Here is a 26492-nt window from a genome sequence, read left to right on the forward strand (position 1 = left end):
CAGGAATAAAAAAAAAAGGCTTGCATTTCTATCGCACCTTTCATGACCTCAGGACATCCTAAAGTGCTTTACAGCCAATGAAGTACTTTTGAAATGTTGTAATGTAGGAAATGCGGCAGCCAACTGTGCACAGCAAGCTCCCACAAACAGCAATGTGATAATGAGCAGATAATCTGTTTTAGTGACGTTGATTGAGGGCTAAATATTGGCCAGGACACTGGGGAGAACTCCCCTGCTCTTCTTCAAAATAGTGCCATGGGATCATTTACATCCCCGAGAGGTAGACTGGCCCTTGGTTTAATGTCGCATCCGAAAGTACTGCACTGGAGTATTGGTCTCAGTACTTTATTCTGCTCTCGAGACAGTGTCTCGGTGGAGGTAGCACCTGTCGAGCAAACGTAAAAGGTGGGCAATGGGGACATGCGGCACACTGCAGGGTGAAATCCTCAATGTAACAGTCAGCTCAGTACAATGAAGTGACAAATCACATATACATGTTTTATTTCTGTTATAGTTTGATCAGTACAAGTAACGAAAAGTGTCGTGTGGGAGTGCTTCACGTCAGTGGCAAATCAGGTCTACAGGATCGTGTTGTCCGAGGGAACAGATGCATTCACTGACGATGCGTTTTATTTCTCGCGAGCTCACACAAATAAACGCACTCAGTGATTTTTTATCAGTACATTTACGCTATTTTGTCAAGACCAATTAAGTAATGTTAAACCTACTGCCTAATGTGTTGACTCCACATTTCAGTGGGGTTATTCTACTTTGCAAATAATGAACAGTAATATCTAGCTGCATGTTTCAGCCACACACATACACACACCTAATATCTAATGCGATTTGTCTCACCTCGAATCCCAGAGGAAAAAAGAAACACACTGATACACGGTTATTTATTCCAAGACATAAGGTTTAACGGCACTCATCAATGCATGCTGAATATCTCTTCTGGCAACTGGATATATGAGCTTTAAAGCTGTATTATTCCACTGAATAGATATTTTGGATAGGACATTCAATTGTGTTTAGGGAGACAGTGGAAGGTTCTGCTTAGTGGCACCAGGTGGTTTGGCTACTTGTGCGTGTAATGTCTCGAGATACGCTTCGACAGCGACTGTGCACAAATTGCGCCCCCACCCAAACACATGCTCGGATGGAGCTGGCCTGGAAACTCAGCAATGTCATCACTTTGCACTGCTCACACTGAGGTGGCCGTTGTTTTTGTACTTGCAAAGGAGGAAGACGAGACATCTGAAGCCTGAGAAATGGGCTGGACGCCAACAGTCAACCAGAACTGCTTAATATATGGTTGTGGGCCTGACCCAGCACAGGTGTGATGGGACTGGGGAGGGCAGGGGCGAGATTTACGTGTTGCTGCTGTATATGAGGATATGTAGGACATTGCACACCTGACCCCCTGGGTGCCGTGAAATGGAATACAATTGTTGCATTACAATCGTTGTAATATCCATATACAGGACAGATACCTCACTGAAAAAGCAGCAGAATTGAAGAACTCGATGCACGTTTCTTTTGTGTTGCCATTACAAGTGCCTTTCAAAAAAAAAAATTCCTTAGCTATGAAAACCAAGCTCTTAATATTCACACCTGGCACCCAAAGCATGTTCTTCTTTCCTTCAAGATAGAAAACACAACCCGGTCTGCAGATCAAAGTATGTGGGACGCCGATGTGGAAACAACAGGCCCTTTTGTTATGCAAGAGCGGAGTGGAGCCGCGGACTGGTTAGTTCTTTGGGCCAGCGGAGAGGACACAAGTTATGTGTGGGCGCTGCAGACAAAGGGGCTCATTCTCTCCCCGTGGTGAGCAACTTGAGGGCCTTCTGGAGATTCTGCACAGCGGTCCCCACGTCTTCGTACTGCAGGGCGCTGCCTGCGTATTTGCAGTACTTCTGAGCCCTGGCATAGTCTTCCGGGGTCAGGCGGATCTCCCCTGTGGGGAAAACATGAATTTCAATAAGTAAGTCAAGAGGAGAGATAATGGAGGGGTTCACAATTGTGAGGGGTTTTGAGAGAGTTGATAGGGAGAAACTGTTTCATAGAGTTACATATTGGCAGTAGGATCAGTAACCAGAAGACACAGATTTAAGATAAATGGCAAAAGAACTAGAGGGGAGAATTTTTTTTTAATGCAGCGAGTTATGATGATCTGGAATGCGCTGCCTGAAAGGGCGGTGGAAGCAGGTTCAATAGTAACTTTCAAAAAGGAATTGAATAAATACTTGAAGGGGGAAAATTCGCAGGGGCTATGGGGAACAAGTTGGGGAGTGGGACTAATTGGATTGCTCTTTCAGAGAGCTGGGACAGGCACGATGGGCTGAATGGCCTCCTCCTGTGCTGTATGATGCTATTTATTAACGACTGGAAGCTCAGCAGAGCAAAAAGTGGGGGGGGGGGGGCGGGGGATTCAATTACACTATCAGTGTGCTTGATGAAGTGGCTGTTCAGATGGAGATTTAAAAGTTCCATCTCAAGTTATTGTTCACTGTGTGGTTTTGTAAAGATGCTGAAAAAGCCTTTTATTCAGTTCTACTGCTGCCCTGGGACTGGATCTAATGTTACAAACAATGGGCCGAATAATTTAAAAAAAGTGGGAGCCAATGTTTAAAACCACCTTAAAATGGACCCGACTCCCACGCGGATCTGCTTGAAAGATGGCTTCAAACTAGCACTAAGTGGGTGGTGAGTGATTGTACCAAACTACAATCAGAGTGCGGAACAAATTTGAATTCATAGCTACAGTACAAAAAGAAATACTTGCATTTGCAAAGCACCTTATCACACCAAGACACTGTAAAGCGCTTCACGCGATTAGTTACTTTTTGAAGTGCAGCCACTTGTTATATAGGCAAAGGTAGCAGCTATTCTGTAACAAGAGAGGTCAATAACCAGGGGGCATCGATTTACAGTAATTGGTAGAAGGATTAGAGGGGAGTTGAGGAGAACTTTTTTCACCCAGAGGGTGGTGGGGGTCTGGAACTCACTACCTGAAAGGCTGGTAGAGGCAGAAACCCTCTTCGCATTTAAAAAGTACTTGGATGTGCACTTGAAGTGCCGTAACCTACAGGGCTACGGACCAAGAGCTGGAAAGTGGGATTAGGCTGGATAGCTCTTTTTCGGCCGGCACAGACACGATGGGCCAAATGGCCTCCTTCTGTGCCGTAAATTTCTACAATTGTATGAGCGACATCCCACAAACAGCTACAAGACAAATGGCTAGTTAATCTGGGTTTCTTTTGGTGGTAGATGTGCAAGGGGGGGGAATGCTAGCTTGCACAGGGAAAGGGGCAGGCCTGCAGCCTGGCAACAGTGGAAGAGAGATAATAAAATATTACAAACACAACCCTCCCTCCCGCCCCCACCCCACCACAAGGTCACAGTATGAAAATAAGCAGCGACGTCATCGAACACTCCAGAGTGAGCTAAATGCTTTCCTTCTTCCATCAGAATCCCTCAAAGGAATTGCATGTTCATAACGCATTCCCCTGTACTCCACGCTTCATGCATAATTTATCTGCCTTCAATGAAACAGCACCAAAGGCACATTTAAGCAGAAAGGATGCCGGGAGCTACCATTACAAAGCTACTTCAATTTAGAATAAAGGTTACCCTATATTACTAAAGTAAGTATTCATGAACTTTACTGGTCAAAATGTGCACTCAACATCCTATTTGTCACAAGCAAAAAGATAAATCTGAACCCCTCGATTAGATTCCAGTCTGTAACTCACCCCCAGGTATCCATTATTCTATATATAAACCCCCCGAACCCCTCGATTAGATTCCAGCCTGTAACTCACCCCCAGGTATCCATTATTCTATACATAAACCACCCAAACCCCTCGATTAGATTCCAGCCTGTAACTCACTATCGGGTATCCATTATTCTTCTATATATAAACCACCCAAACCCCTCGATTAGATTCCAGCCTGTAACTCACTCCCGGGTATCCATTATTTTATATATAAACCCCCCGAACCCCTCGATTAGATTCCAGCCTGTAACTCACTCCCGGGTATCCGGTGGGCCAGAAATTGGTGAACGGGGCTTGCCGCGCATGCAAGCCCCGTATATGCACTTACCCCGCGCTACTGCCGATCAGCTCCAGGGACGCCTGGACTTGGTGTTTGAAAAAGAAGAATCCCGGGCAGCGTATGACGTCACGCCGCCCAGGAGTGCAGCCAGCGCGAAGCCAGGAGCGTGCAGTGTAAGTGAGACACGCCCCTTGAGGTCTCAGTTTCACTGGACACGCCCCCAATGTTTCTGTCAAGCTGCTAAGCATTTTTACATGCAAAGCAGCAGTTTAAATAGGTTTTTGGAAGTTTTTTGAAGATTTTGGTAACTTTTATAAACTTTTTAAAATGTTTACATTATTTTGAGTAATCTGAAGTAGTTTTAAAGAGAATTAAAGCAATTTAAAAAAAGCCCTAAAAGAATTTTTTTTAATACCATTTATTTATTTAGCAATGTCGTCGTCATACGTGTCTTCACACTGTTCCCTTTGGGGAACTGTATGAAGTGGTGGAAGGATTTATGGCCATGATTAACGCTCATTCCGTGGCCGTAACCATCTTTGAACCAGCCATTAGGGCGGTTAGTCCTATGGCGGGAGGGTTTTACGGGCTCCCACAAGCTATACAAGGAGGGGGGGCCACCCACACCCACAAATATCCCACTGGATGTCAACCCAGAATTTAGAGCCGGAGCTCCGACTCCACTTGCCGGGACTGTCTGGAGCGGGGTTCGAAACCCTACCCTGATCTGGCCCAGCGGCGGGGATCCTACCGCTATAACAAAGGCCCAATCCGATTAGCAACGTGAAATGGCAGCATAGGGCTCCAGTCACGGGGAGGGAAAAGGCGCAGGAAACGTATGGGTGTCACCTTTTGTGCGGAGTGGGCCTTTTGCGTAGCAGTAAGCATCCCCGCCGCTGGGCCAGAAGGAGTAGGGTTTTGAACCCCACTCCAGACAGTCCCGGCAAGTGGAGTCGGAGCTCCAACTTTAAATTCTGGGTGGACATCCAGCGGGATACTTGCGTCCGTGGGTGTTGGTGGCACCCCCCCACCTCAGATGGGTTGTGGGAGCCCGTAAAACCCTCCCGCCATAGGACTAACCACCCTAATGGCTGGTTCAAAGATGGTTACGGTCACGGAATGAGCGTTAATCACGGCCATAAATCCTTCCACCACTTCATACAGTTCCCCAAAGGGAACAGTGTGAGGATACGTACGATGATGACCTCTTGCGCAACGCACCTCCTTGGACCCTCAGTCGCAGATGCGAGGGGGCAAGTCGTGCAATTGTTAAATTTTTCATTTTATTGACATGTAAAATGTTGGCCCAGTAATTCCCTTCCAAATGCGCGAGTACGGTCGGGGTACTTACGCATCTGGCCGGATGAAATGCCGGTTTTCAGCATGCACAGTGCATGTGGGGAAAACCGGCATTTCCTGTCCTCTGAACGAAGGGGTTCAGTGGCAGAACGCGTGCGACTGCACAGGCAGCGCGTGCGCAGTATAATTCGCCGCTTTCATTAATGCTTTCAGTGAGGTCAAGTCATTACAACTTACACATGAAAAAAGCATGGGTACAGTTGCTCCAGAGGCTGCGGAGGAAGATATTTATTATCGTGGAGCTTCTGAAAGTATGTATGTCTGTATATATTCCTTTGCGTGTTATGTATATATTCCTTTACTTATGTGTATGAATGTATTATTTAATTATGACTTTCAGAGAAAGTAACTTATTGGAAAATCATAATTAAAAACATACATTCATACACATTAGTAAAGGAATATAAAACATACATACATATACGTAAAGGAATATATGTGGACATACATACATAACTCATTCTCACATTCCATTCACACAGCCACAATTGCTCCTTCTACCTACCGTTCTGAAAACCCTTTAAAAAAAAAAAAAAATTTAAACTTTAAATCTTACTTAAAATTTCTTAAAATAACTTCCCTCCCTTTCCCAAACAAAAATATTGCATTTCAGAAGCTCCACGATAAAATATATCTTCCTCCGCAGCCAATGAACAACTTTACACTTGCTTTTTTCAAGTGTAACTTCTAAGGACTTACCCTCACTGAATCCATCATTGAAATCCACAAAGTTCACTGCGCAAGCGCTGCCTGTGCAGTCGCACGCGCTGTGAATAGACCTCGGGTCTGGAAATGCCGGCGTTCCCCGCATGCGCTGTTCCTGCTGAACGCCGGCATTTCCAACGGCCAGATGCGTGAGTACCCAGACCGTACTCACGCTTCTGGCCGCGAATTTCTGGCCCAATATTTTATATATAAACCCCCCGAACCCCTCGATTAGATTCCAGCCTGTAACTCACTCCCAGGTATCCATTATTCTATATATAAACCCCCTGAACCCCTCGATTAGGTTCCAGCCTGTAACTCACTCCCGGGTATCCATTATTCTATATATAAACCCCCCGAACCCCTCAATTAGATTCCAGTCTGTAACTCACCCCCAGGTATCCATTATTCTATATATAAACCCCCCGAACCCCTCGATTAGATTCCAGTCTGTAACTCACCCCCAGGTATCCATTATTTTATATATAAACCATCTGAACACCCCGCGATTAGATTCCAGCCTGTAACTCACTACCAGGTTATATACTTCCTATATAAAGCATCTGAAGCCCTTTCAAGATTACTGTCTCAATCACTCCCTATATATTCTCGTCTACTATCATTCTCTACATATTTTACTTACCTGCTCAAAACTGAACGGCAGGGTGAACCAAGTTTAAAAGTTTGTTTCTCTTTGCACTATGCCCGTCCCCTTTTGGTAGGTCCCAGCAAGAAAGCCTGCGCTATGGCTTGGAGATGCTAGAGAATTGTCTGCTTGGCCAATGCCAGTAAGCAAGCAAACAGCCTCCATGGACCTCGCTGGAAAGTCAGCTTAATGCCTTGATTCTCCTAATATTTAAAAATAAGCACTGGATTCTTTCCCCAGAATCCGAGAGAACTCAAAACCAAGAATTCCCAACGGACACCCCCTTTATTGAGTGCAGTGGTTATGGTGCTGGACCATACCACGTTGGACTTCCCTCCCTACCATACTAAAGCTTCATCAATGGAGCAGATCAGTGGAAGCGGAGATCTCCCCACTGGTCAGTTGCTTCTCAGACCTCAGCGAGGGCCATGAGCTACGAGCCACATCCTCAGAAAATAAACAGCATTTCAGTGTTGCTTTGAAGCTGATCAAATGATGCATTTTCCAGTCAACTGGCCTTCCTGATCTGGATCTAACTTGCGACTTTGACCATTATGGCAGGCAAGGGTTGAATACAAGCAGCACACCTGATCTGAGAATACCACAAGCATCTCCTGCCTCCTCTCTGAAGACAGTTATACCTGTGCTGGCCAGCAACGATTAAAGTGGTAATTTCCAGACGCTTCCACCGATTTGCTAGTTTGTAGTAAATGTGACCATTAAAATTAATTAGCAGCTCCTCCACACTCACCCTACAGATTTTCTTCCTGCCCTTTAAGAAGTCCCAGCCCAACTCCTGATGCTTAGAGTGATAGGCAAGCACCTGGTCCCCAGGCCTCTACAATGCAAGATGGACTCTTCATAGAAACACAGAAGATAGGAGTAGGCCATTCGGCCCCTCGAGCCTGCTCCCATTCAATGCGATCATGGCTGATCATCCAAATTCAGTACCCGGTCCCTGCTTTCTCCCCATACCCCTTGATCCCTTTAGCCTTAAGTTAAAGGGATCAAGGGGTATCATAGGCTGCTATTAAATGTGCTTATGTTGTGGCATAATTATGGAAGGTAACACAGTGAAACAGCCTATAAAGGAGCCATTCTTCCATTAACAACATGGAAGGTAACATATTGACAATTTTTATTGAGAGCTGCTAACATACGTCATCACGTCTCTCAAACTTCCCTCTACTTAGAAGTGACTTGTTATACAAGTGAATGCGACAACCATTTTGGGCAACCAGCAAGATCCTCACGTGAGTGAGTGAGGTGTTGACTGATGGAGGAATGCTGGCCAGGACACAGAGAACTCCCTGCTCTTTGTCAAACAGTGCCTGAGGAATCCTAGGACTGAGGATTTTAGGATTCTGCAATCGAAGCAAGAGGTTTAAAACCAGATTCCGGATGGGTGTGGGAAAGAGCAGACAAGGGTTTAAAAAAGAAAAAAAAACGATTTTTCTTTTGCACAATAGTGTTTTGTTGTGCAGTGGCTTGGTCATTTTCCTGAAGTACACATAATTGAGTCTATTCTATTAAATACGTGAGATAAAGCATTCAGTAGATGACTCAAGCTTCTTACTCATTTCTTACACATTACTGCATTTTCCCTGTGGTCCATAGAACAACAGCAGCATTCTCTCTGAACTGTGGAACTGCAGTATACAAAGGAAATAAATCCTTAAAGAAACATTTACGAAAGAACCTCTGTGCTCACTGACCTACAACGGCTCAATTAAAAAATTTTCATTCTCAAATCCCTCCATGGCCTTGCCCCTCCCTATCTCTGTAACCTCCTCCAGCCTTACAACCCTCCCGAGATCTCTGCGTTCCTCCAATCTGGCCTTTTGTGCTTCCCCAACCTCCGTCGACCCCACCATTGGCAACCGTGTCTTCAGATGTCTAGGCCCGGAGCTCTGGAATTTCCTCCCTAAACCTCTCCACACCTCTCCTCAAAGCCTACCTCTTAGACTGAGCCTCGAGCTACATCCAAATAGCTCCTCCTCTGCCTTGGTGCCAATTTTTATCTGCGAACACACCTTGGGATGTTTTCCTAGGTTATAGGCGCTATATAAATGTAAGTTGCTGCTGTTGCTGAACATGCTGCATCATCTGCAAGAGGTCTGTACTTCAACATCATGCACCCATTGGCTACAGATGCTCACGAGCTATGGAGTGGCAAGGGGACTTTAAGCTAAATAATTATGTACGGTCTGGTTTCATTCTCGTTAACGATTTTTAAATTCTCATCATAGTTTTTGAATACCTCCATGGCCTCCTCCCCCTCTCTGTAATCCGCTCCAGCCCGCGGAGATCTCTGGCCTCTTGAGCACTCCCGATTTTAATCGCTTCACCATTGGCGGCCGTGCCTTCAGCTGCCGAGGCCCCAAGTTCTGGAATTCCCTCCGTAAACCTCTCCCCCTCTCTAGCCTTCTTTAGGACGTCTCTTAAAACTTGCCTCTGAGCAAGCTTTGAGTCATCTGCCCTATTATCCCCTTATGTGGCTCAAGGTCAAATTTTGTTTTATAACACTCCTGCAAAGCGCCTTGGGATGTTTTACTACCTTAAAGGCACTATATAAATACAAACTGTTGTTGTTGTTACAGAACCGCTCTGTTTGTTGCGGTTATAGCTGTGGCTGTACAGATAACTACCATCTAGGGTCGAGCTTTCCAAACTGGGATCCTGGGAGTCCTGGACTTCGTCAGATTTCTGTATTTATTTTTTTGTTGACTTACCAGCACAGATATTTGTTACTCTATAGTAATAAAAGATACTTTCTGTTGTGATAACACTGTATTTCCTCTGGGTAGCCAAGAGGAAATCCATCCACTCCCCCAGGAAACTTTTTTTTAAACCATCAGCAGAGAGTAAAATACAAAGCAGAAGCAACCAGATTCACTGCGAACCATGAAAGACTGTTGCGACCATTGTAGAGGAATGAGTGGGCCTCAATGGAGTGAGGGAAAGGGAGAGAAGGGGGGTGGGAACACGCTTTGTCATATGACATCTGCCAAAATCATTTTTTTGTAAACTTCTATTTCTGATACCATAAAGTAGTATGAAAGGAATGTTGAGAACCACTGAATATTGCTTTGTTCTCAGTCCACTCCGCGCAGAGCTACTCTCCTTCACTGACTGGGCGGTGGGAGGAGCAGCTGTGTTCTCCAGCTTGCAGCAAACAGGCGATGTTGGACTGTACGGCCCAATGGCTTCTCCTGCTCAGTCCTCTGGTGAATGAACGGCAGAGACAAAGCCCGCCAATTTTTCAACCCTTCAAATCAGAACCAAAACCCCCCTGAATGGATTGCTTTCTCTCGCCTAGTCGGCAAGTCTGCTGTAACTGATCTTCACTCCTGCACAGATCAGAAGCAGAACGGCAGATTTCCAAAGTCAAGCCTGCCATCGTTTCCGATTATACTGTAGACCGTGAAAATCAGAGTTAGGGACTTCTGTTCTGTAATGGTGAAACTGTTCTAGTGAACACCTGCTGTTATATTCCATGATACCAGCAAGTCCCATTCCGAAGAAGAGCAGGGGAGTCATCCCCGGTGTCCTGGCCAATATTTAGCCCTCATTCAACATCACAAAAAACAGATTATCTGGTCATTATCACATTGCTGTTTGTGGGAGCTTGCTGCGAGTGAATTGGCTGCCGCGTTTCCCACATTACAACAGTGACCACACTTCAAAAAGTACTTCATTGGCTGTAAAGCGCTTTGGGGCGTCTGGTGGTCGTGAAAGAAGCTATTTTTTGCCAAGCATCGACATTTCTGGAAATTATCAAGAGCAATTTTTTTGAGGAAAAAATGCTATTAAACATGAACACATTAAATTTACTGTGAAATTAAAGCTCACCGTGCACAGATTGAAATCATAGCCCTTGCCTGGACTTTGCAACTAGCTTTAGGTTTCGCCAAGAAATTAACTTTTCAGGGTTCATCTCTGCTCTTACGTGCTTCTGTTTTCTATTGGAGTGATTTTCAGTAAATGCAGCAGTCGCCCTGGTGTTGTTTTGAGGTGACGATATTTCCATCTATGTTAATAAGGTCCCTCGGGCACCAGTTGCCTGACTGATCTCCATCCAGATTAAAGCGACTCTGAAAGATCATGGCCTTTTAAGGGAATTGGGAAAGAAACAGTGTACGGAGTGGAGTTAATTATATATTTTAAAAAAGGAGCAGGCACTGCATCTGATGCCATTGATCAAGGGAGAACTATATGGGCGGGCTTCTGCAAGCCTAGTAACAAATGGGAACTACAGTAGCCCTCATCCGCACAAGGGGAAAAGTCTGAAACTTAAGTGAAGGAATCCTGCCTCAGGAACATAATAGGATGGAATGAAAGCAGATGTATGAGGAGGAGAACAAGGGATCAAATAAACCACATTTCATTTGTTGGTTGACTATCTGCCGATGGCCAGCAATTGACAACCGATGGCGATTGCACTCGAACTGGTGACCTGAGAAATTACCCTAGCATCAATCAATCTGTTATACAACTGAGAAGCTCTTTCAGTAATATTTACCCACTGCACCTCCCTCCCCCCCCCCACCCACCCGCCCAATTTTGGAGCGCAAAATTCCCAGGCCTTTGAAGAATAAATCTCTCTTTGGAAGATCAGAACAGTTACAAAAAAAAAATTACGAGTCCCTTTTGATATCCTCTTTGTTCCATTCTGTTGACACTTAGTTCACTGGCTTGAAGTTACTATTGTGTGCAAGAACTGACGGAACAGAACATAGTTGCAGCAACGAGGTTACTGAGGCACCTTGGGCTCAGCGACAGTGCCACCAGATTCTGCGCTCTCAGACCATCAGGCTTAAAATGTCAAGGTAACCCAGATTCCCCTTGAACGGATTAAAGAAAGCACATGCCTTGTCTGGAAGTGGAAGAGGGTGTGTGAGGAGCTAAATTAACTTTAGGCCCAATTTAGCACCATTTCCTCACAAATAACGTAGTAATGGAACTGTTATTTTAGTGCACTGCCTTTGTACTAAATTGTGCTACTTTAATGCAGTAACCTGTTTAATAGTAATTGCTTAATAGCTGTGCTAAAAAAGCGCAGACTGGAATTTGTGTGAATGCATTAAGCGGTGCACTAAAAATAGCAGAGGGAATTCATACGCAATTTTATGTAAGAGATTCGCAGGAATGAAAAAAAAAAAATCACCAAAATAATGGAAATATCAGGTTTAAGTGTGAAGTGAAAGAAAATTAAGATCCATTTAATCATTCCCATTCCGAATAATTCAGTCACCTTGGCTTTACTCTTTGGAACTCGCGCCCTAAATCCCTTCGCCCCTCCAAGTTGCTGCCTTTATTTTAAAAACTCTCTCAGAACCTTTTCACATGATCTCCTGTCACCTCCCGCACGTGGCTTCCTCTTATTTCTCCATGCAGCTCGTCGAGGTGACTGGACGTTAAAGGCGCCAGGTAAGTCATCTAGAGAAAGCCTGCTTAAACTGGGGGTTTCACTGAGGCAAACAGAGGTTACGGATCCGGCAACTCCAGGTTGTCAAAGCAGAGCCATGCCTCATGTACAAAGAGGATGCGTCGTAATTAGGAGTGGCAGATAAAGAAAATCATCGCGCCAAGTGAGCTGCTTGGATAAAGACAGACTTACATTTACGCAACATCTTTCACAACCTCACGACGTCCCAAAGCGCTTTTCGGCCAATGAAGTACCTTTGAGGAGCAGTCACTGTTGCAATGTAGGAAATGCGGCAGCCAATTTGCGCACAGCAAGCTCCCACAAACAGCAATGTGACAATGACCCGATAATCATGTTTTTAAGGTGCTGGTGAGGGATAATTATTGGCCAAGACACTGGGGAGAACTCCCCTGCTCTTTTTCAAATAGTGCCGTGGGATCTTTTACACCTACCTCAGGGGGCAGAGGGGGCCTCGCTTTAATGTCGCATCCGAAAGGTGGCACCTCAGTCAGTGCAGCGCTCCCTCAGTACTGCACTGCAGTGTCAATTTGAGCACAGCAAGGTCTGACAAACAGCGATGATGACCAGGTAATCTGTTTCTTAGAGATTTTGGTTAACGTACGATGGCAAATTAGCTCAAGACCAGCTAAGACTTTTTTTTTGTAGAAAAGGGTCTTTCCTACTATCCCCAGTCCATCTAACTCCTGTAAATACATTGGCCCAGAAATTGGGGTCCCGACGCGTGAGTACGCACGGGGTACTCACGCGTAGGCCCAACGAAAGTGCCGGTTTCGTGCATGCACTGCGCATGCGGGGGAACCCGGAACTTCCGTTCCCCTGAAAGAAGGGGTTCAGAGGTGGAACGTGTGTGCCAGAGAGGCAGCGCGTGCGCATCGAACTTACGTTTTTTTTTTGCAGGTTTTCCCAGGAGGGTAAGTCTCCAGCAGTTACACACATAAAAAGCAGGCGCAAGGCCTGCTTTTAACAAGGTAAGTGGTGAATTAATTAAAATTAAAACATCTTTTCCCACAGGTTTATTATTTTTAAACACTTTAAAGGTAAGTTTATTTTTAGCCCCGTTAGAAAATGTAATTAATTTTTTCAAAAATTTAAATTATTGTTTAAAATAGTTATTTCATGTAATTTATAGTTATTTTAAAAATGTGATTTTTAATTTTTTTGTTGAAGTTTTAGTGATGTTTTGGGACTTATAGTATTTATAGGTTTGACAGATCTTCCTGTCAAACTTATGAATGAAGCTTTCCCTGCTACCATTGGCTCTCCATGGCCCACGTGATCCCAGGGGATGCACTGAACTAACTGAGCCCCTGGGATACGCAAGCCGGCAGCTAGAGGAGGCCCCGGATCGGAATGCCACCCGGGCCCACAGCTCAACGGCCGGCACGCAAGGGAAGTGCAGGTCGGAGGCTTGCACCCGCGGGAAGCCTCCGACCCGAATTTCTGGGCCATTGTTCCTGCTGTAGCAGCAATTCTGGTCGTGATACCATGATGCAAGTCGTGGTGTTTAGAAGCAGTGATGACACTTCTTGCTGATAGTACTTCAAGCCAAACTGTCCTGGCCAATCTGTGCATATGCTACGGATTGGGATTAGTTTTTGCAGCTGGGTCTCTCAAGACCGGGGCCTCAGTAGAAAAGCACCTTAGAAAGCAGATTGTGTCTGAAACAACTTCAGTTAGTTCAGACTCAAAATACCCAGAAAGTGTGAACTTCATTACTTGCAAAATAGCAAAGGGAACTGGCGCATTGCGAAAGGTGCTGCATTGTTTGTACAGGTTCCCACTTGGTCTAAATCCCATTCACAATTGTTTTGATCAGGGAGACTGAAATATTCGAAGCAAGTACTTTAGTTTTCAGACATGTAAAGGGAGGGGATTCTAAAGAAACGGGTGTGAAAACACTTCCATATCTTAACCTGTGACAAACAAAAGTCAGAAAGACTTGTGAAAAATATTAGCCATGAACGCTCTTCCATACAAATCTCAAGCAGTTTTCATAGGATAAGGAAGATTATTTGTAATACAATCTCCTGGGCATATCCTTCTCATCAACTTCTAATTGGAGACAACTAATTACGAACTGCCGAGGGAGGATGTCACATGTAACCCCATGTGCATCTTTCTTTCAATAAGGGACACGAAAGTTCCTTTTACAGATAATAGGCACATTCAGCTGAGATATCTGTGCCAGCGCTGAGTAGCAGGGTTTTTTTTGGTGTGTTTATAAGGTTGCTAAGGCAATAAGGAGCACTTAAGTACTTTACATAATACAACTCAATACTTTTCAGATGGCCAAAGAACTGCCTTGCTCTGGAAATTGTGAGCTGGCAGCGTGATTACAGCAATGTCCTACAACAATGCTCTCGAGGAATATCTTCTTTCCTTACTAAATACATATTAAATAATGACTCTCACACCCGGCGATTATTAAAGTCTTAACTGGCAACTGGTGAGGATAAATAACCATTTTTAAACCTGCAGTATATTTGTACCAATTGGCATAGCTCATGTGCCTTGCTCAATCATGCAAGAATCTCCATGGACCCAACTGGGAGAGAGATGTAAATTGGAAGCCTGACTAGAACTGCCATTATGTGATACACATGTATCACAGTTTAACTCTCGGGAGAGCGCTTCCTTCAAGTTAAACTTTCAAGTCACTGAAAGCAAACATGCAGGTGCAGCAAGCAGTTAGGAAGGTAAATGGTATGTTGGCCTTCATTGCAAGAGGATTTGAGTACAGGAGCAAGGATGTCTTACTACAGTTATACAGGGCCTTGGTGAGACCACACCTGGAGCACTGTGTGCAGTTTTGTTCTCCTTACCTAAGAAAGGATATACTTGCCATAGAGGGAGTGCAGCGAAGGTTCACCAGACTGATTCCTGGGATGGCAGGACTGTCAGATGAGGAGAGATTGGGTCGACTAGGCCTGTATTCACTAGAGTTTAGAAGAATGAGAGGGGATCTCATTGAAACGTATAAAATTCTGACAGGGCTAGACAGACTGGATGCAGGGAGGATGTTTCCCCTGGCTGGGGGTCTAGAACGAGGGGTCACAGTCTCAGGATACGGGGTAGGACATTTAGGACTGAGATGAGGAGAAATTTCTTCACTGAGGGTGGTGAACCTGTGGAATTCTCTACCACAGAAGGCTGTGGAGGCCAAGTCACTGAATATATTTAAGAAGGAGATAGATAGATTTCTAGACACAAAAGGTATCAAGGGGGATGGGGAGAGAGCGGGAATATGGTATTGAGATAGAGGATTAGCCATGATCATATTGAATGGCGGAGCAGGCTCGAAGGGCTGAATGGCCGACTCCTGCAACTATTTTTCTGTTTCTATGTTTTTGTGTACTTAGCAGCCAAAAATCTATCTGCAATTTAGGACACATTGAAATGGAATACCAAAAGCAATTTTTTGGGGGGAGAGAAAAATATCTGTGCTATGTTACCGAGCCGGCATTTATGGTTTTGTTTCAGTTAGATATTCTGCTCAATTTTGAGAACACACAAAAAAAAACCAGGAAGGTCACGTTAGAATCAAAGCCACACATTCATGATTTGGCTGTGTTCCCTTCCCTAGGGTTAATGAGTCTGCAATGAAAGGGGCCAGAAGACTATCAGTGACCATGCAACACATTTGGTCTCACTTCAATAAATCCCCTAAGCTTCCCATCTATAACTGCTTTTGTGCTGTTGGGTCTTTCAATTTGGATTCCAGGAATCCACTCCCAGTATTTATACTATTATACCCATTTACTGTAACCCAGTGGCAGACTTTGAAACGAAGGTAACTCTGGGTCTACGAGTCTGCTGCCAAGCTCTGGAAAAGTAATTTAAAAGCATTAATGCCGGGAGTTGGCTCCCAGAACGCGGGCTCCTGAAGTCTGAATTAAAATCTAGAGCAACTGATGACAGTGATGACTGACTGATTACACTATCGACTCCCTGGGCTTCATAGACATGCAAACTTCGAAAATGACTTGGCTGTGGCGATTAACTGAATACTTAAAAAGAATATTCAATGCGAAGCTTTATCGATAAGGCTAATAAATCACTAGAGCACACCACAAGGGTGTTTGATTAGAAGCCAAAACCACAGGCTGGGGTTAAGTGGTATTAATTTCATTAGGTTGATAGTCTAGAGTCTTACAAGGTTACACGGGGTGAGGACAGGAAATGTTGTAAAGGAAATGCATGCGGTGTGCGAAAGGAATAGTCTTGAGGGCTGATTGGCTTTTCCTAGTTGCATCTTGTAACGTACTCCAGCCTATTCATTATCCAGGCTGTGCGCTATCCAGTATTGGCCATTGGTACATTCACACCACGTTGGGAGATGTTCTCGAGGCTCTATCTGCCGACTCAGGTGGATGTTAAAAATTCCATGACATTACTGGAACCCAAAGCAGGAAATTCTCCCCGTGTCCTGGCCAACGTTCCTCTCCCAATCAATATCTCCAAAAAACAGATGCACTAATCATTTATCTCACAGCTGTTGGGGAGACCTTGCTGTGCACAAAATGACTGCTGTGTTTGCCTATCTAATAAAAGTGACTGTTGAGTCATTCCGTAAGGTACTGTGTGAATGCAAATTTCCTACTTTCAGTGCAGGGCGCTACATTAAGCAACAGCCACTCTGCTGCCTTTCAGTAAACTCCGATAGGCTTCACTTCTACAGGTCGATTTCTGCTGCTGTTGGACACGGGGAGTGAAGACCAAGTGTAGCTTTCAGATGAAATGGGGTTAGAGGGCAGGGGATAATTGGATCGGGTGCACATATGTAATTCAATCCTCATTGCGAAGTCTTTACTTTCATATTATATTTGATTTATTATTTATAGTTAAATAGCAAAATATACGGCAATTAGGGGATCAGAGTTGGTTGGAGCGCATGAGTTTCTTCACAGTAGAGGCTGAGGAGCAGGGAGCCACAAAAATGAAGTGTTACAGCGCCCCCCCCCACTGGCAGGAGGGTGTAATTATAGTGTGACGAGTTTACATAGGGGTTTATAAAGTTGACACAAAAGTGTGGCAAAACAGGACAATCAGGAAGGTTCTGTAGAAAGTGCGCACGGACAGAAGATTTAAAATATATTGTGGATAGATGATGCTTTGCGTTTGTTAGCGACGGCAATCAATAGCTGCTTTAATGCTCATCTTCAAAGAAATTCAATAGAAGCCAATGGTAATTCCATGGCATGCTGATCTGAGTAGCAGCAAACGTTCATTGCACAGTTCTTTTCCTCCGATTATTTGGGTCCTTTTTTTGGGATCACATGGAAGATTGCCAGCAATAGGAATGGGAGCATTCTTATACATCTTTTGCTCCCAGTGTCAGAATCAAGCACCAGGTATAACACTAGATGCAATAAAGTTTCTGTCAATTCCTCTCCCCCAGTCTTCAGAAAAGCACCAATATGCCTTGGTTGAGATATTTCCATTTCGCATGGTCTCTTTATGCCACCTTGGTGCAGAATTATGGGCAGGTTTGTGTTTTGGACTTGGATCTGTAGTGAAGCAGCCAAGAAACAGTTCATTTTGGATCCTCGCAGACATCAGTGCAATCAGTCCAGGCTAAGTTCAAACCCAGGTACCCAAAGTAAGAGAATTGTCTTATGCCCGTTGCATCACCAAGTCTCAGAGGACAACTAAATATGAAGCAATAGGCTGCAAACTTCAAAACAAACAACAAGGTTTGCTTAGAACATAACATGAGAAATAGGAGCAGGAGTAAACCATACGGCCCTTCGAGCCTGCTCTGCCATTCAAAAAGATCATGGCTGATCTTCAACCTCAACTCCACTTTCCCGCCCGATCCCCATATCCTTTGATTCCCTTAGAGTCCAAACATTTATTGATCTCAGCCTTGAATATACTCAACGACTGAGCATCCACAGCCCTCTGGGGTAGAGAATTCCAAAGATTCACCACCCTCTGAGTGAAGAAATTCCTCCTCATCTCAGTCTTAAATGGCCGACCCCTTATCCTGAGACTATGACCCCTAGTTCTAGACTCCCCAGCCAGGAGAAACAGCCTCTCAGCATCTACCCTGTCAAGCCCTCTCTCAATCTTATATGTTTCAATGAGATCACCTCTCATTCTTCTAAACTCCAGAGAGTATCGGCCCAATCTACTCAATCTCTCCTCATAGGACAACCCTCTCATCCCTGGAATCAGTCTAGTGAACCATCATTGCACCCACCCCCTCTAAGGCAAGTATATCCTTCCTCAGGTACGGAGACCAAAACTGTACACAGTACTCCAGGTGTGGTCTCACTAAAGCCCTGTATAATTGCAGCAAGACTTCCTTATCCTTGTACTCCAACCCCCTTGAAATAACAGCCAACATACAATTAGCTTTCCTAATTGCTTGCTGTACCTGCATGTTAACTTGCTGTGTTTTATGTACAAGGACATCCAAATCCCTCTGAACACCAACATTTAATAGTTTCTCACCATTTAAAAAATATTCTGTTTTTCTATTCTACCTACCAAAGTGGAGTAATTGTGTCTAATTCTGGGCAGCACACTTTAAGAAGGATGTGAAGGCCTCAGAGAGGGTGCAGAAAAGATTTACAAGAATGGTTCCAGGGATGAGGGACTTAGGTTACGTGGATAGACTAGAGAAGCTGGGGTTGTTCTCCTTAGAGTAGAGACGGTCGAGGAGAGATTTGATAGAGATGTTCAAAATCATGAGGGGTCTAGACAGCGTAGAGAGAGAGAAACTATTCCCATTGGCAGAAGGGTCGAGAACCAGAGGACACAGATTTAAGGTGATTGGCAGAAGAACCAAAGGCGTCATGAGGAAAAACTTCCTTACGCAGCGAGTGGTTAGGATCTGGAATGCACTTCCTAAAGAGTGGTGGAGGCAGAGTCAATCGTGGCTTTCAAAAGGGAATTGGATAAGTACCTGAAGGAAAAAAATTGCAGGGCTACGGAGAATGGGCAGGGGAGTGGGACTAGCTGAAGTGCTCTTGCAGAGAGCTGAATGGCCTCCATCTGTGCTGTAACCATTCTATGATTCTATCACATTTCCCCATATTATATTCCATCTGCCACCTTCATGCCCAGTCACTTAACTTGTCTATATCCCTTTGCAGGCTCTTTGTGTCCTCCTCACAACTTACTTTCCCACCTAGCTTTGTATCATCAGCAAAATTGGACACATTACCCTTCACCTAAGTCATTAATATAGATTGTAAATAGCTGAGGCCCCAGCACTGATCCTTGCAGCACCCCACTAGTAAGAGCCTGCCACCCTGAAAATTACCCGTTTATTCCTACACTGTTTTCTGTCCGTTAACGAATCCTCTATCCATGCTAATATATTATCCGCAACCCCACGAGCTCTTATCTTGTGCACCTTTCGTGTGGCACCTTATCGAATGTTTTTTGACTATCCAAATACACTACATCCACTGGTTCCCCTTTACATACCTTGCTAGTTACATCTTAGCAACACCAAATGGCAAATGTGGGGCGGGGAGTAGAAAATAAATTTATTTTAGTTTGTAGTAAAATTTTAAATGTATTTAACTCACATTTATAATTTTGTCACAAGTAGCCAATAGAGTAAATACTCGCCTGCCACTTCCAATTATTAAGAGTCTTTTACCTGCAGCAGTTTCTCACAATAATTATACTTAACGTAGAATGGGTTCTCGATGCACATTAACGGTTCCTACACCTACAGGCATTGGGGAGCACACAATGTCTATTAAATGCTTGATAATACTACACACTTCTGTGCTATGAGCGTGACTTTAAACCAAGGCGCTGTCTGCTTGCTCCTGTGGTTCAGGCGAATGTTTAAAAATCCCACAACAGCACTTGTAAAAGAGGAAGCACTCCTGTCGTGCAAGCAGACAGGCCTCTCTGAACCGATACCACCAAACAAATGCAGCTCACTCAACCAGTCACTCATTTGGCTGCTGGTCGTGGGATCTAGCTATTTGAAAAATGGCAGCCACGTTTACACTTCAAAGTTAATTTGTTGCATGTGTAGGCACTTTTGAGACCTGATAATGCAATTTGTATACACAAGTCATTCTCTGTTGATTGTCCTCAAGTTTTCATGGCCTTGGTGTACGATTGCATCCAGGATTGGGTGCACAGGAGATTAAGCTTTAGGCTACTGTGAGCACATCGACTTTTCGCTGTCAGATTGACGTCGACTCTCCATTAAATGTTCTGAATGAATGATCTATGTTACGAAGTGCTCGTTGCCAGCACTCGGGCCTCATTCTAATCTGGCACAGCACCAGATCATTATATCTTGTTGTGTACAGCATCAATTATTTAACTGCTGGAAAACTTGGAAGAGTTTCTAATCTTACCCTGAGGCTTTACGTTGTACAACGACGGGTCAATTATTGGTACGCTCTGCGGCACGGACTGTATTGTCGGAGTATTAGGCAATACTGCAAAAAGAGTAAAGGGAAAGTATTGGGAAAAAGAACAAGTGAGATTCAAACACTGCAGCAGCAGAAAGCTGGGGTTTCACTACCAGGAGAGGCCTGGCAGAAATTTCTGCCTGCTCTCATTAAAAGTTGCCAGTTACTCAGGGGTGGCTCTTTACTGTTGTTTAAATGGGGCTGGAGTTCCCAATTTAATTAAATTGCACCACCTACGCAATCTCCATGTGCCAATTTGGGCAGCTCGTGTTATTAATGTTCCTGGAAGTCACTCTACTTTTCAAAGGTAATGAAACCCCTGTGAAAGCATTTACCGGTTACACAAAGACATGCTATTCAGTCTGAAAAGATTTCCCAAAAAAGATATTAAAAAAAACACACACACACACAAATGTCACATACTCCCTTCACAATCATTGTTTAGCATATACAAGATAACGTTCCTTACTGCAAGCGCAGGAGGCTCGCTAATATTCTGGTACTGCATTATTAAAACTCAGTGAAACATAGCATGGAGCAATGCAGCAGGGCGTACCTTTCCTCACAATGAAGACAAGTCATTTACCACCCCCCCCCCCCCCCCGACCCTCTCAGTAAGAACACATTTAAAGAATGAAGTCCAGGGCCTGAAACTTGTGCAAGTGCTGCATCTCCCAATTTACTCTCTCTCCTCGGTATGAAGCTATAACTGTGACAGTGTAAGTGATAATCCAATGGGAATGTAATTTTTTTGGAAGACAATAAGGTTCATTTGCTTAAACTTTTTCTTTTTCTCAAATGGGTCTCGATTTCCCATCCACAATTCCCAGCTAATGGCAGATAACCCTGGATCCAGTAACATCGCCAAAAGACCCATCTGCTAGGCAGTTGTGCTTCTTTCCTCGTGGGGAAATGTTGTAGCTGAGACTGGTAACTGAGTGCGTGAGGGGAACATGGCCCGAATACACACCTGACCACTCCGCAAAGTCAGGTAGTTGTGAAACCAGGGGCACAGCATGGATTACAGGAACTATTACGCATAAATTTAGAGGTCAGTTGGTAAAGTTAGCGTGCATCTCAGCCACGCACACCAGAGGGCCACAGGTTCAGTTCAGTGCTGGGATGAGTATGAAGGTGCTACAACCACCCCAGGATATGCAAGGGGACAATTGGCCAGGGGTTCCCCTCTTGATCACTATCCACCGGAAAGTGTCAGTGTGTGGATGTTGGGTCAAGAACAGACTGACCTCAGTTTTGATGTGCACATGTTTCAATAGGCTACCAACACTCAACTGTCCAACAACAATGTACATTTGTATAGCGCCATTAACGTACTAAAACGTCCCAAAGTGCTTCACAGGAGCGTAATCAAAATGTTTTTGACACCGAGCCACGAGGAGATATTAGGGCAGGTAGGTTTTAAGAAGTGTCTTAAAGGAGGAGAGAGAGGTAGAGAGGTGGAGTGGTTTAGGGGGGGAATTCCAGAGCTTAGCGCCTTGGCAGCTGAAGGCACGGCCACCAATGGCGGAGCGAAGAAAATCGGAGTTGCACAAGAGGCCAGAATTGGAGGAGCGCAGAGATCTCGGAGGGTTGTAGGGCTGGAGGTGGTTAGAGATAGGGAGGGGCGAGGCCATGGAGGGATTTGAATAGGAGGATGAGAAGTTTAAAATTGAGGCGCCCGGGAGCAGCAGCCAATGTAGGTGAGCGAGCATAGGGGTGATGGGTGAACGGGACTTGGTGAGAGTTAGGATACAGGCAGCAGAGTTTTGGATGAATTCACACAAGGTATTGGAGGGCAATCCATGCTTGCAGAACTGGACACCAAGTTAAAAAAAATCAAAGTCCAGGATGCAGTTATTTTTACTCATGCATCTCTGGGACACAGTAGATTGATGCTGTGCTAAGTGAAAGGAGAAGACTTGGGTTTATACTCGCAAGCTCTGCTTCTATCTCTCCCCCCACAAATCTGTCAGATTTTTTTTTTTTTTTTTTTTAAAAAGAAGAAGAAGAAGTGGTGAAATTCCTGATTTCAACTTTTTGGCTTTCAGTTCCCTTTCCTGGTTCATTTTCCTTTTTTGAACGGGTCAGTAACATGACAGGTCATAGCCACAGGCAACTGCAGCAAGGAAGGGACTTGCACTAAAATTAACTCCAAACAGGTGCTGGGAGCACAGAAAAATTTTCAGAACTCGTACCGGGATGTGAAAGGGAAAGTCATATGCTTCCATAGCCGAACCAAGCTGGAACAACCCAGGTTTCACCAAGTCATTAACTGCATTTCAACTTGTGCATAAAGTTCTAACTGGTTCTGTTGTTCAGAAAAGAGGCTGAAGCAGTTTCATCTAACGAACTTGCAAATTCAATTAAAAAATGTACCAGGTATGGTTTGAGAAGGTCAGCCTTTCAATGGTACCAGGGTGCCGCATCCTATAGAAACCCTACTAATGTCAAAGACTCCTGTTGTACTTTCATGTTGGAAACTGATAGAATCTTTAGAGATGCGAGCCACTGGCAATTTCTAGCTGCTCTGCAGGGAGTTTCCACATTGCTCAATGTAGAATCATAGAAAGTTACAGCACGGAAGGAGGCCATTTTGGCCCATCGTGTCCGCGCCGGCCAACAAAGAGCTATCCAGCCTAATCCCACTTCCCAGCTCTTGGTCTGTAGTCCTGCAGGTTACAGCATCCCAAGTGCACATCCAAGTACTTTTTAAATGTGGTTAGGGTTCCTGCCTCTACCACCCTTTCAGGCAGTGAGTTCCAGACCCCCCACAACCATCTGGGTGAAGGAATTTCCTCTCAAATCCCCTCTAAACCTTCCACCAATTACTTTAAATCAGTGCCCCCTGGTTTTTGACCCCTCTGCTAAGGGAAATAGGTCCTTTCTATCCACTTTATCTATGCCCCTCATAATTTTATACACCTCAAGGTCTCCCCTCAGCCTCCTCTGCTCCAAAGAAAAACAAACGCAGCCTATCCAGTCTTTCCTCATAGCTAAGATTCTCTGCTCCCGGCAACATCCTCGTAAATCTCCTCTGTACCCTCTCTAGTGCAATCACATCTTTCCTGTAATGTGGTGACCAGAACTGCACGCAGTACTCTAGCTGAGGCCTAACTAGTGTTTTATACAGTTGAAGCATAACCCCCTGCTCTTGTATTCTATGCCACGGCTAATAAAGGCAAGCATTCCGTATGCCTTCTTAACCACCTTATCTACCTGGCCTGCTATCTTCAGGGATCGGTGGACATGCACTCCAAGGTCCCTTTGTTACTCTACACTACTCAGTGTCCTACCATTTAATGTGTATTCCCTTTCCTTGTTAGCCCTCCCCAAATGCATTACCTCACACTTCTCCGATTGAATTCCATTTGCCACTGTTCTGCCCACCTGACCAATTTATTGATATCTTCCTGCAGTCTACAGCTTCCTTCTTCAGCATCAACCACACAGCCGATTTTAGTATCATCTGTAAATGTGATCTGCCATGTTGGAACAAAATTTGTTTCAATCTTCCGACTGAACGGGATGCCAGCCCACAGTAGCAGCTTCCTTCCTGAAATGGTTCTAATCAGCTTCCAACATATGGCCAAACACTTATGTTTGGGATTCCTTTCAAGATCCCAAATGGAAAGCTGCTGGAGAGCCAGGATAGGAGACGGTCAAATCTGCCAAGTGATGGCTTGTTGGTTTTCTTTCGGATGAGGAGGGGGATGGGTCAGTGTTGGATCTCAGGAAGCATCGAGTCCAATTGCAAATGGAGAATCCAGTATAGCCATGGTAGTCTGTTATGTTCACTTATTAGCCAATCCTTATGGTGACAACTGAAGCCCCGATGAGGAGAATGCTGCATCTGAGAAATACATGATGCAACTTTCTTGGTAGGTGCTTAAGAAGTAATTGAAAACAGAATCAGTAGCAGACACTAAAATAACTTTTTCTCTCTTCCAACAATGTGTGTGTGTGAAGGAGTTTCCAGCCCATGTTTTGAACATGGGGCAACTCCACCGCCTAATCAGACCATCGCCAAGGATCGACACGGTCTCGTCAACTACCACCTATACCAGAGGCCAAGTCCCAGACAGGATGGGAGAGGTGCTCCAAGGCCCCACCTTTCACTACAGGCCAATGCGCTTTCACTACCACAATGAAACAAATTAGCCAGGAGACATTGCAGAATGCAATACTGGCCATTTCCAAATATCACGCTGAGACAGAGAATCAAATAACTAACGCTGCTTAATTGGCAATCCACCAAGAGAGTTCTGCCAATTCAGTTTTTTTGCTGTTGTGTGTCATCTTGCTATCGTTGCATCTAATTTGACAGAATTCGGCAGGGATGCTAACTCATTTTAATTATGACCAGCGATTGTTTGGGGATAATTCCATGTGTTTTTTTATAAAATTTTATTCTGACAGGAAAAACTAAAGTCTTGCGCAAGAATAAAAGGAGCCTGGTGTTGGAGTAAACAGAGAGCCGATTAAAGCAGAAGGCCACAAACAGAAAATGTTGGAAATACTCAGCAGGTCAGGCAGGATCTGTAGAGAGAGGTCTGTAACTGGGGTATTGAATAAATTTTTAAATTAATTAAAGGAGTAAGTCATGGCAGGAGAGCTCAGACCCGTGTTCTGCTCCTCTTGCTCCATGTGGGAAATCAGGGACGCTGCCAGTGTCCCTGGCGACCATGTGTGCGGGAAATGCATCCAGCTGCAGCTACTTGCAGACCGCATTGCGGCGCTCGAGCTGCGGGTGGATGAATTTTGGAGCATGCGCGATGCTGAGAGGCTCGTGGATAGCACGTTTAGCGAGTTGTTCACGCCTCAGGGTAGGGCAGCACAGGGGGTGACCATCAGGCGGAGCAACAAAGGCAGGCAGGTAGTGCAGGGAACCCCTGCGGGCATCCCCCTTTCAAACAAGTATACCGCTTTGGATACTGTTGAGGGGGATGACTCACCAGGGGAAGGCAGCAGCAGCCAACTTCCTGGCACTGGGGGTGCTCCTGCTGCCCAGGAAGGGGGGAAAAAGAGTGGGAGAGCAATAGTGGTAGGGGATTCTATAGTAAGGGGAACAGATAGGCATTTCTGTGGCCGTAGACGTGAATCCAGGATGGTTTGTTGCCTCCCTGGAGCCAGGGTCAAGGATGTCACTGAGCGGCTGCAGGGCATTCTGGAGGGGGAGGGTGAACAGCCAGTGGTCGTGGTCCACATTGGTACCAACGACATAGGTAAAAAAAGGGATGAGGTCCTGCATCAAGAATTTAGGGAGCTAGGTAACAGATTAAAGAGCAGGACCTCAAAGGTTGTAATCTCTGGATTACTCCCAGTGCCACGTTCTAGTAAGTATAGGAATGGGAGGATAGAGCAGATGAATGCGTGGCTAAAGAGTTGGTGTAGGGGGGAGGGTTTTACTTTCCTGGATCACTGGGCCTGCTTCTGGGAAAGGTGGGACTTGTACAAGTCGGACGGGTTGCACCTGAACCAGAGCGGGACAAATATCCTTGCGGGGAGGTTTGCTAGCACTGTTGGGGGGAGTTTAAACTAACTTGGCAGGGGGATGGGATACAGAGGGGAGCTGAAATAGGGGGGGGGATGTGCTGCCAATTATAGAGAAAAAAACAAGTCAGCTTGGTAGACAGGGCAAATATATAAGGGCAAGGCTGGATGGCATCTATTTTAATGCAAGGAGTCTTGCAAATAAGGTGGATGAACTGAAGTTGTTGTTGAACACATGGGAGTACGATATTGTTGCCATCACGGAGACATGGTTGAGGGAAGGGCAAGATTGGCAGCTCAATATTCCGGGGTACAGAATCTTCAGGTGAGACAGAGGGGGAGGTATAAGAGGAGGGGGTGTCGCAATATTAATTAAGGAGTCAATTACTGC

The 26492-nt window shown here is 44.9% G+C and overlaps 1 protein-coding gene across 1 annotated transcript in view; it reads right to left on the minus strand.

The window, feature by feature from the left end:
• Nucleotides 1-477: 477 nt before the first annotated feature.
• The window catches only part of vta1 (vesicle (multivesicular body) trafficking 1), a 215010-nt gene continuing 188995 nt past the window's right edge, over nucleotides 478-26492 (minus strand). Inside the window, 2 exon segments of the mRNA XM_085979250.1 lie at nucleotides 478-1957; nucleotides 20555-20638. Of these exon segments, the coding sequence (XP_085835376.1) occupies nucleotides 1812-1957; nucleotides 20555-20638 (230 nt within the window). The 3' untranslated portion in view covers nucleotides 478-1811.

The sequence above is a fragment of the Somniosus microcephalus genome, chromosome 3, assembly GCF_052327205.1.
Source record: "Somniosus microcephalus isolate GS21.2 chromosome 3, FLI_Smic_1.0, whole genome shotgun sequence".
Taxonomy (NCBI): domain Eukaryota; kingdom Metazoa; phylum Chordata; class Chondrichthyes; order Squaliformes; family Somniosidae; genus Somniosus; species Somniosus microcephalus.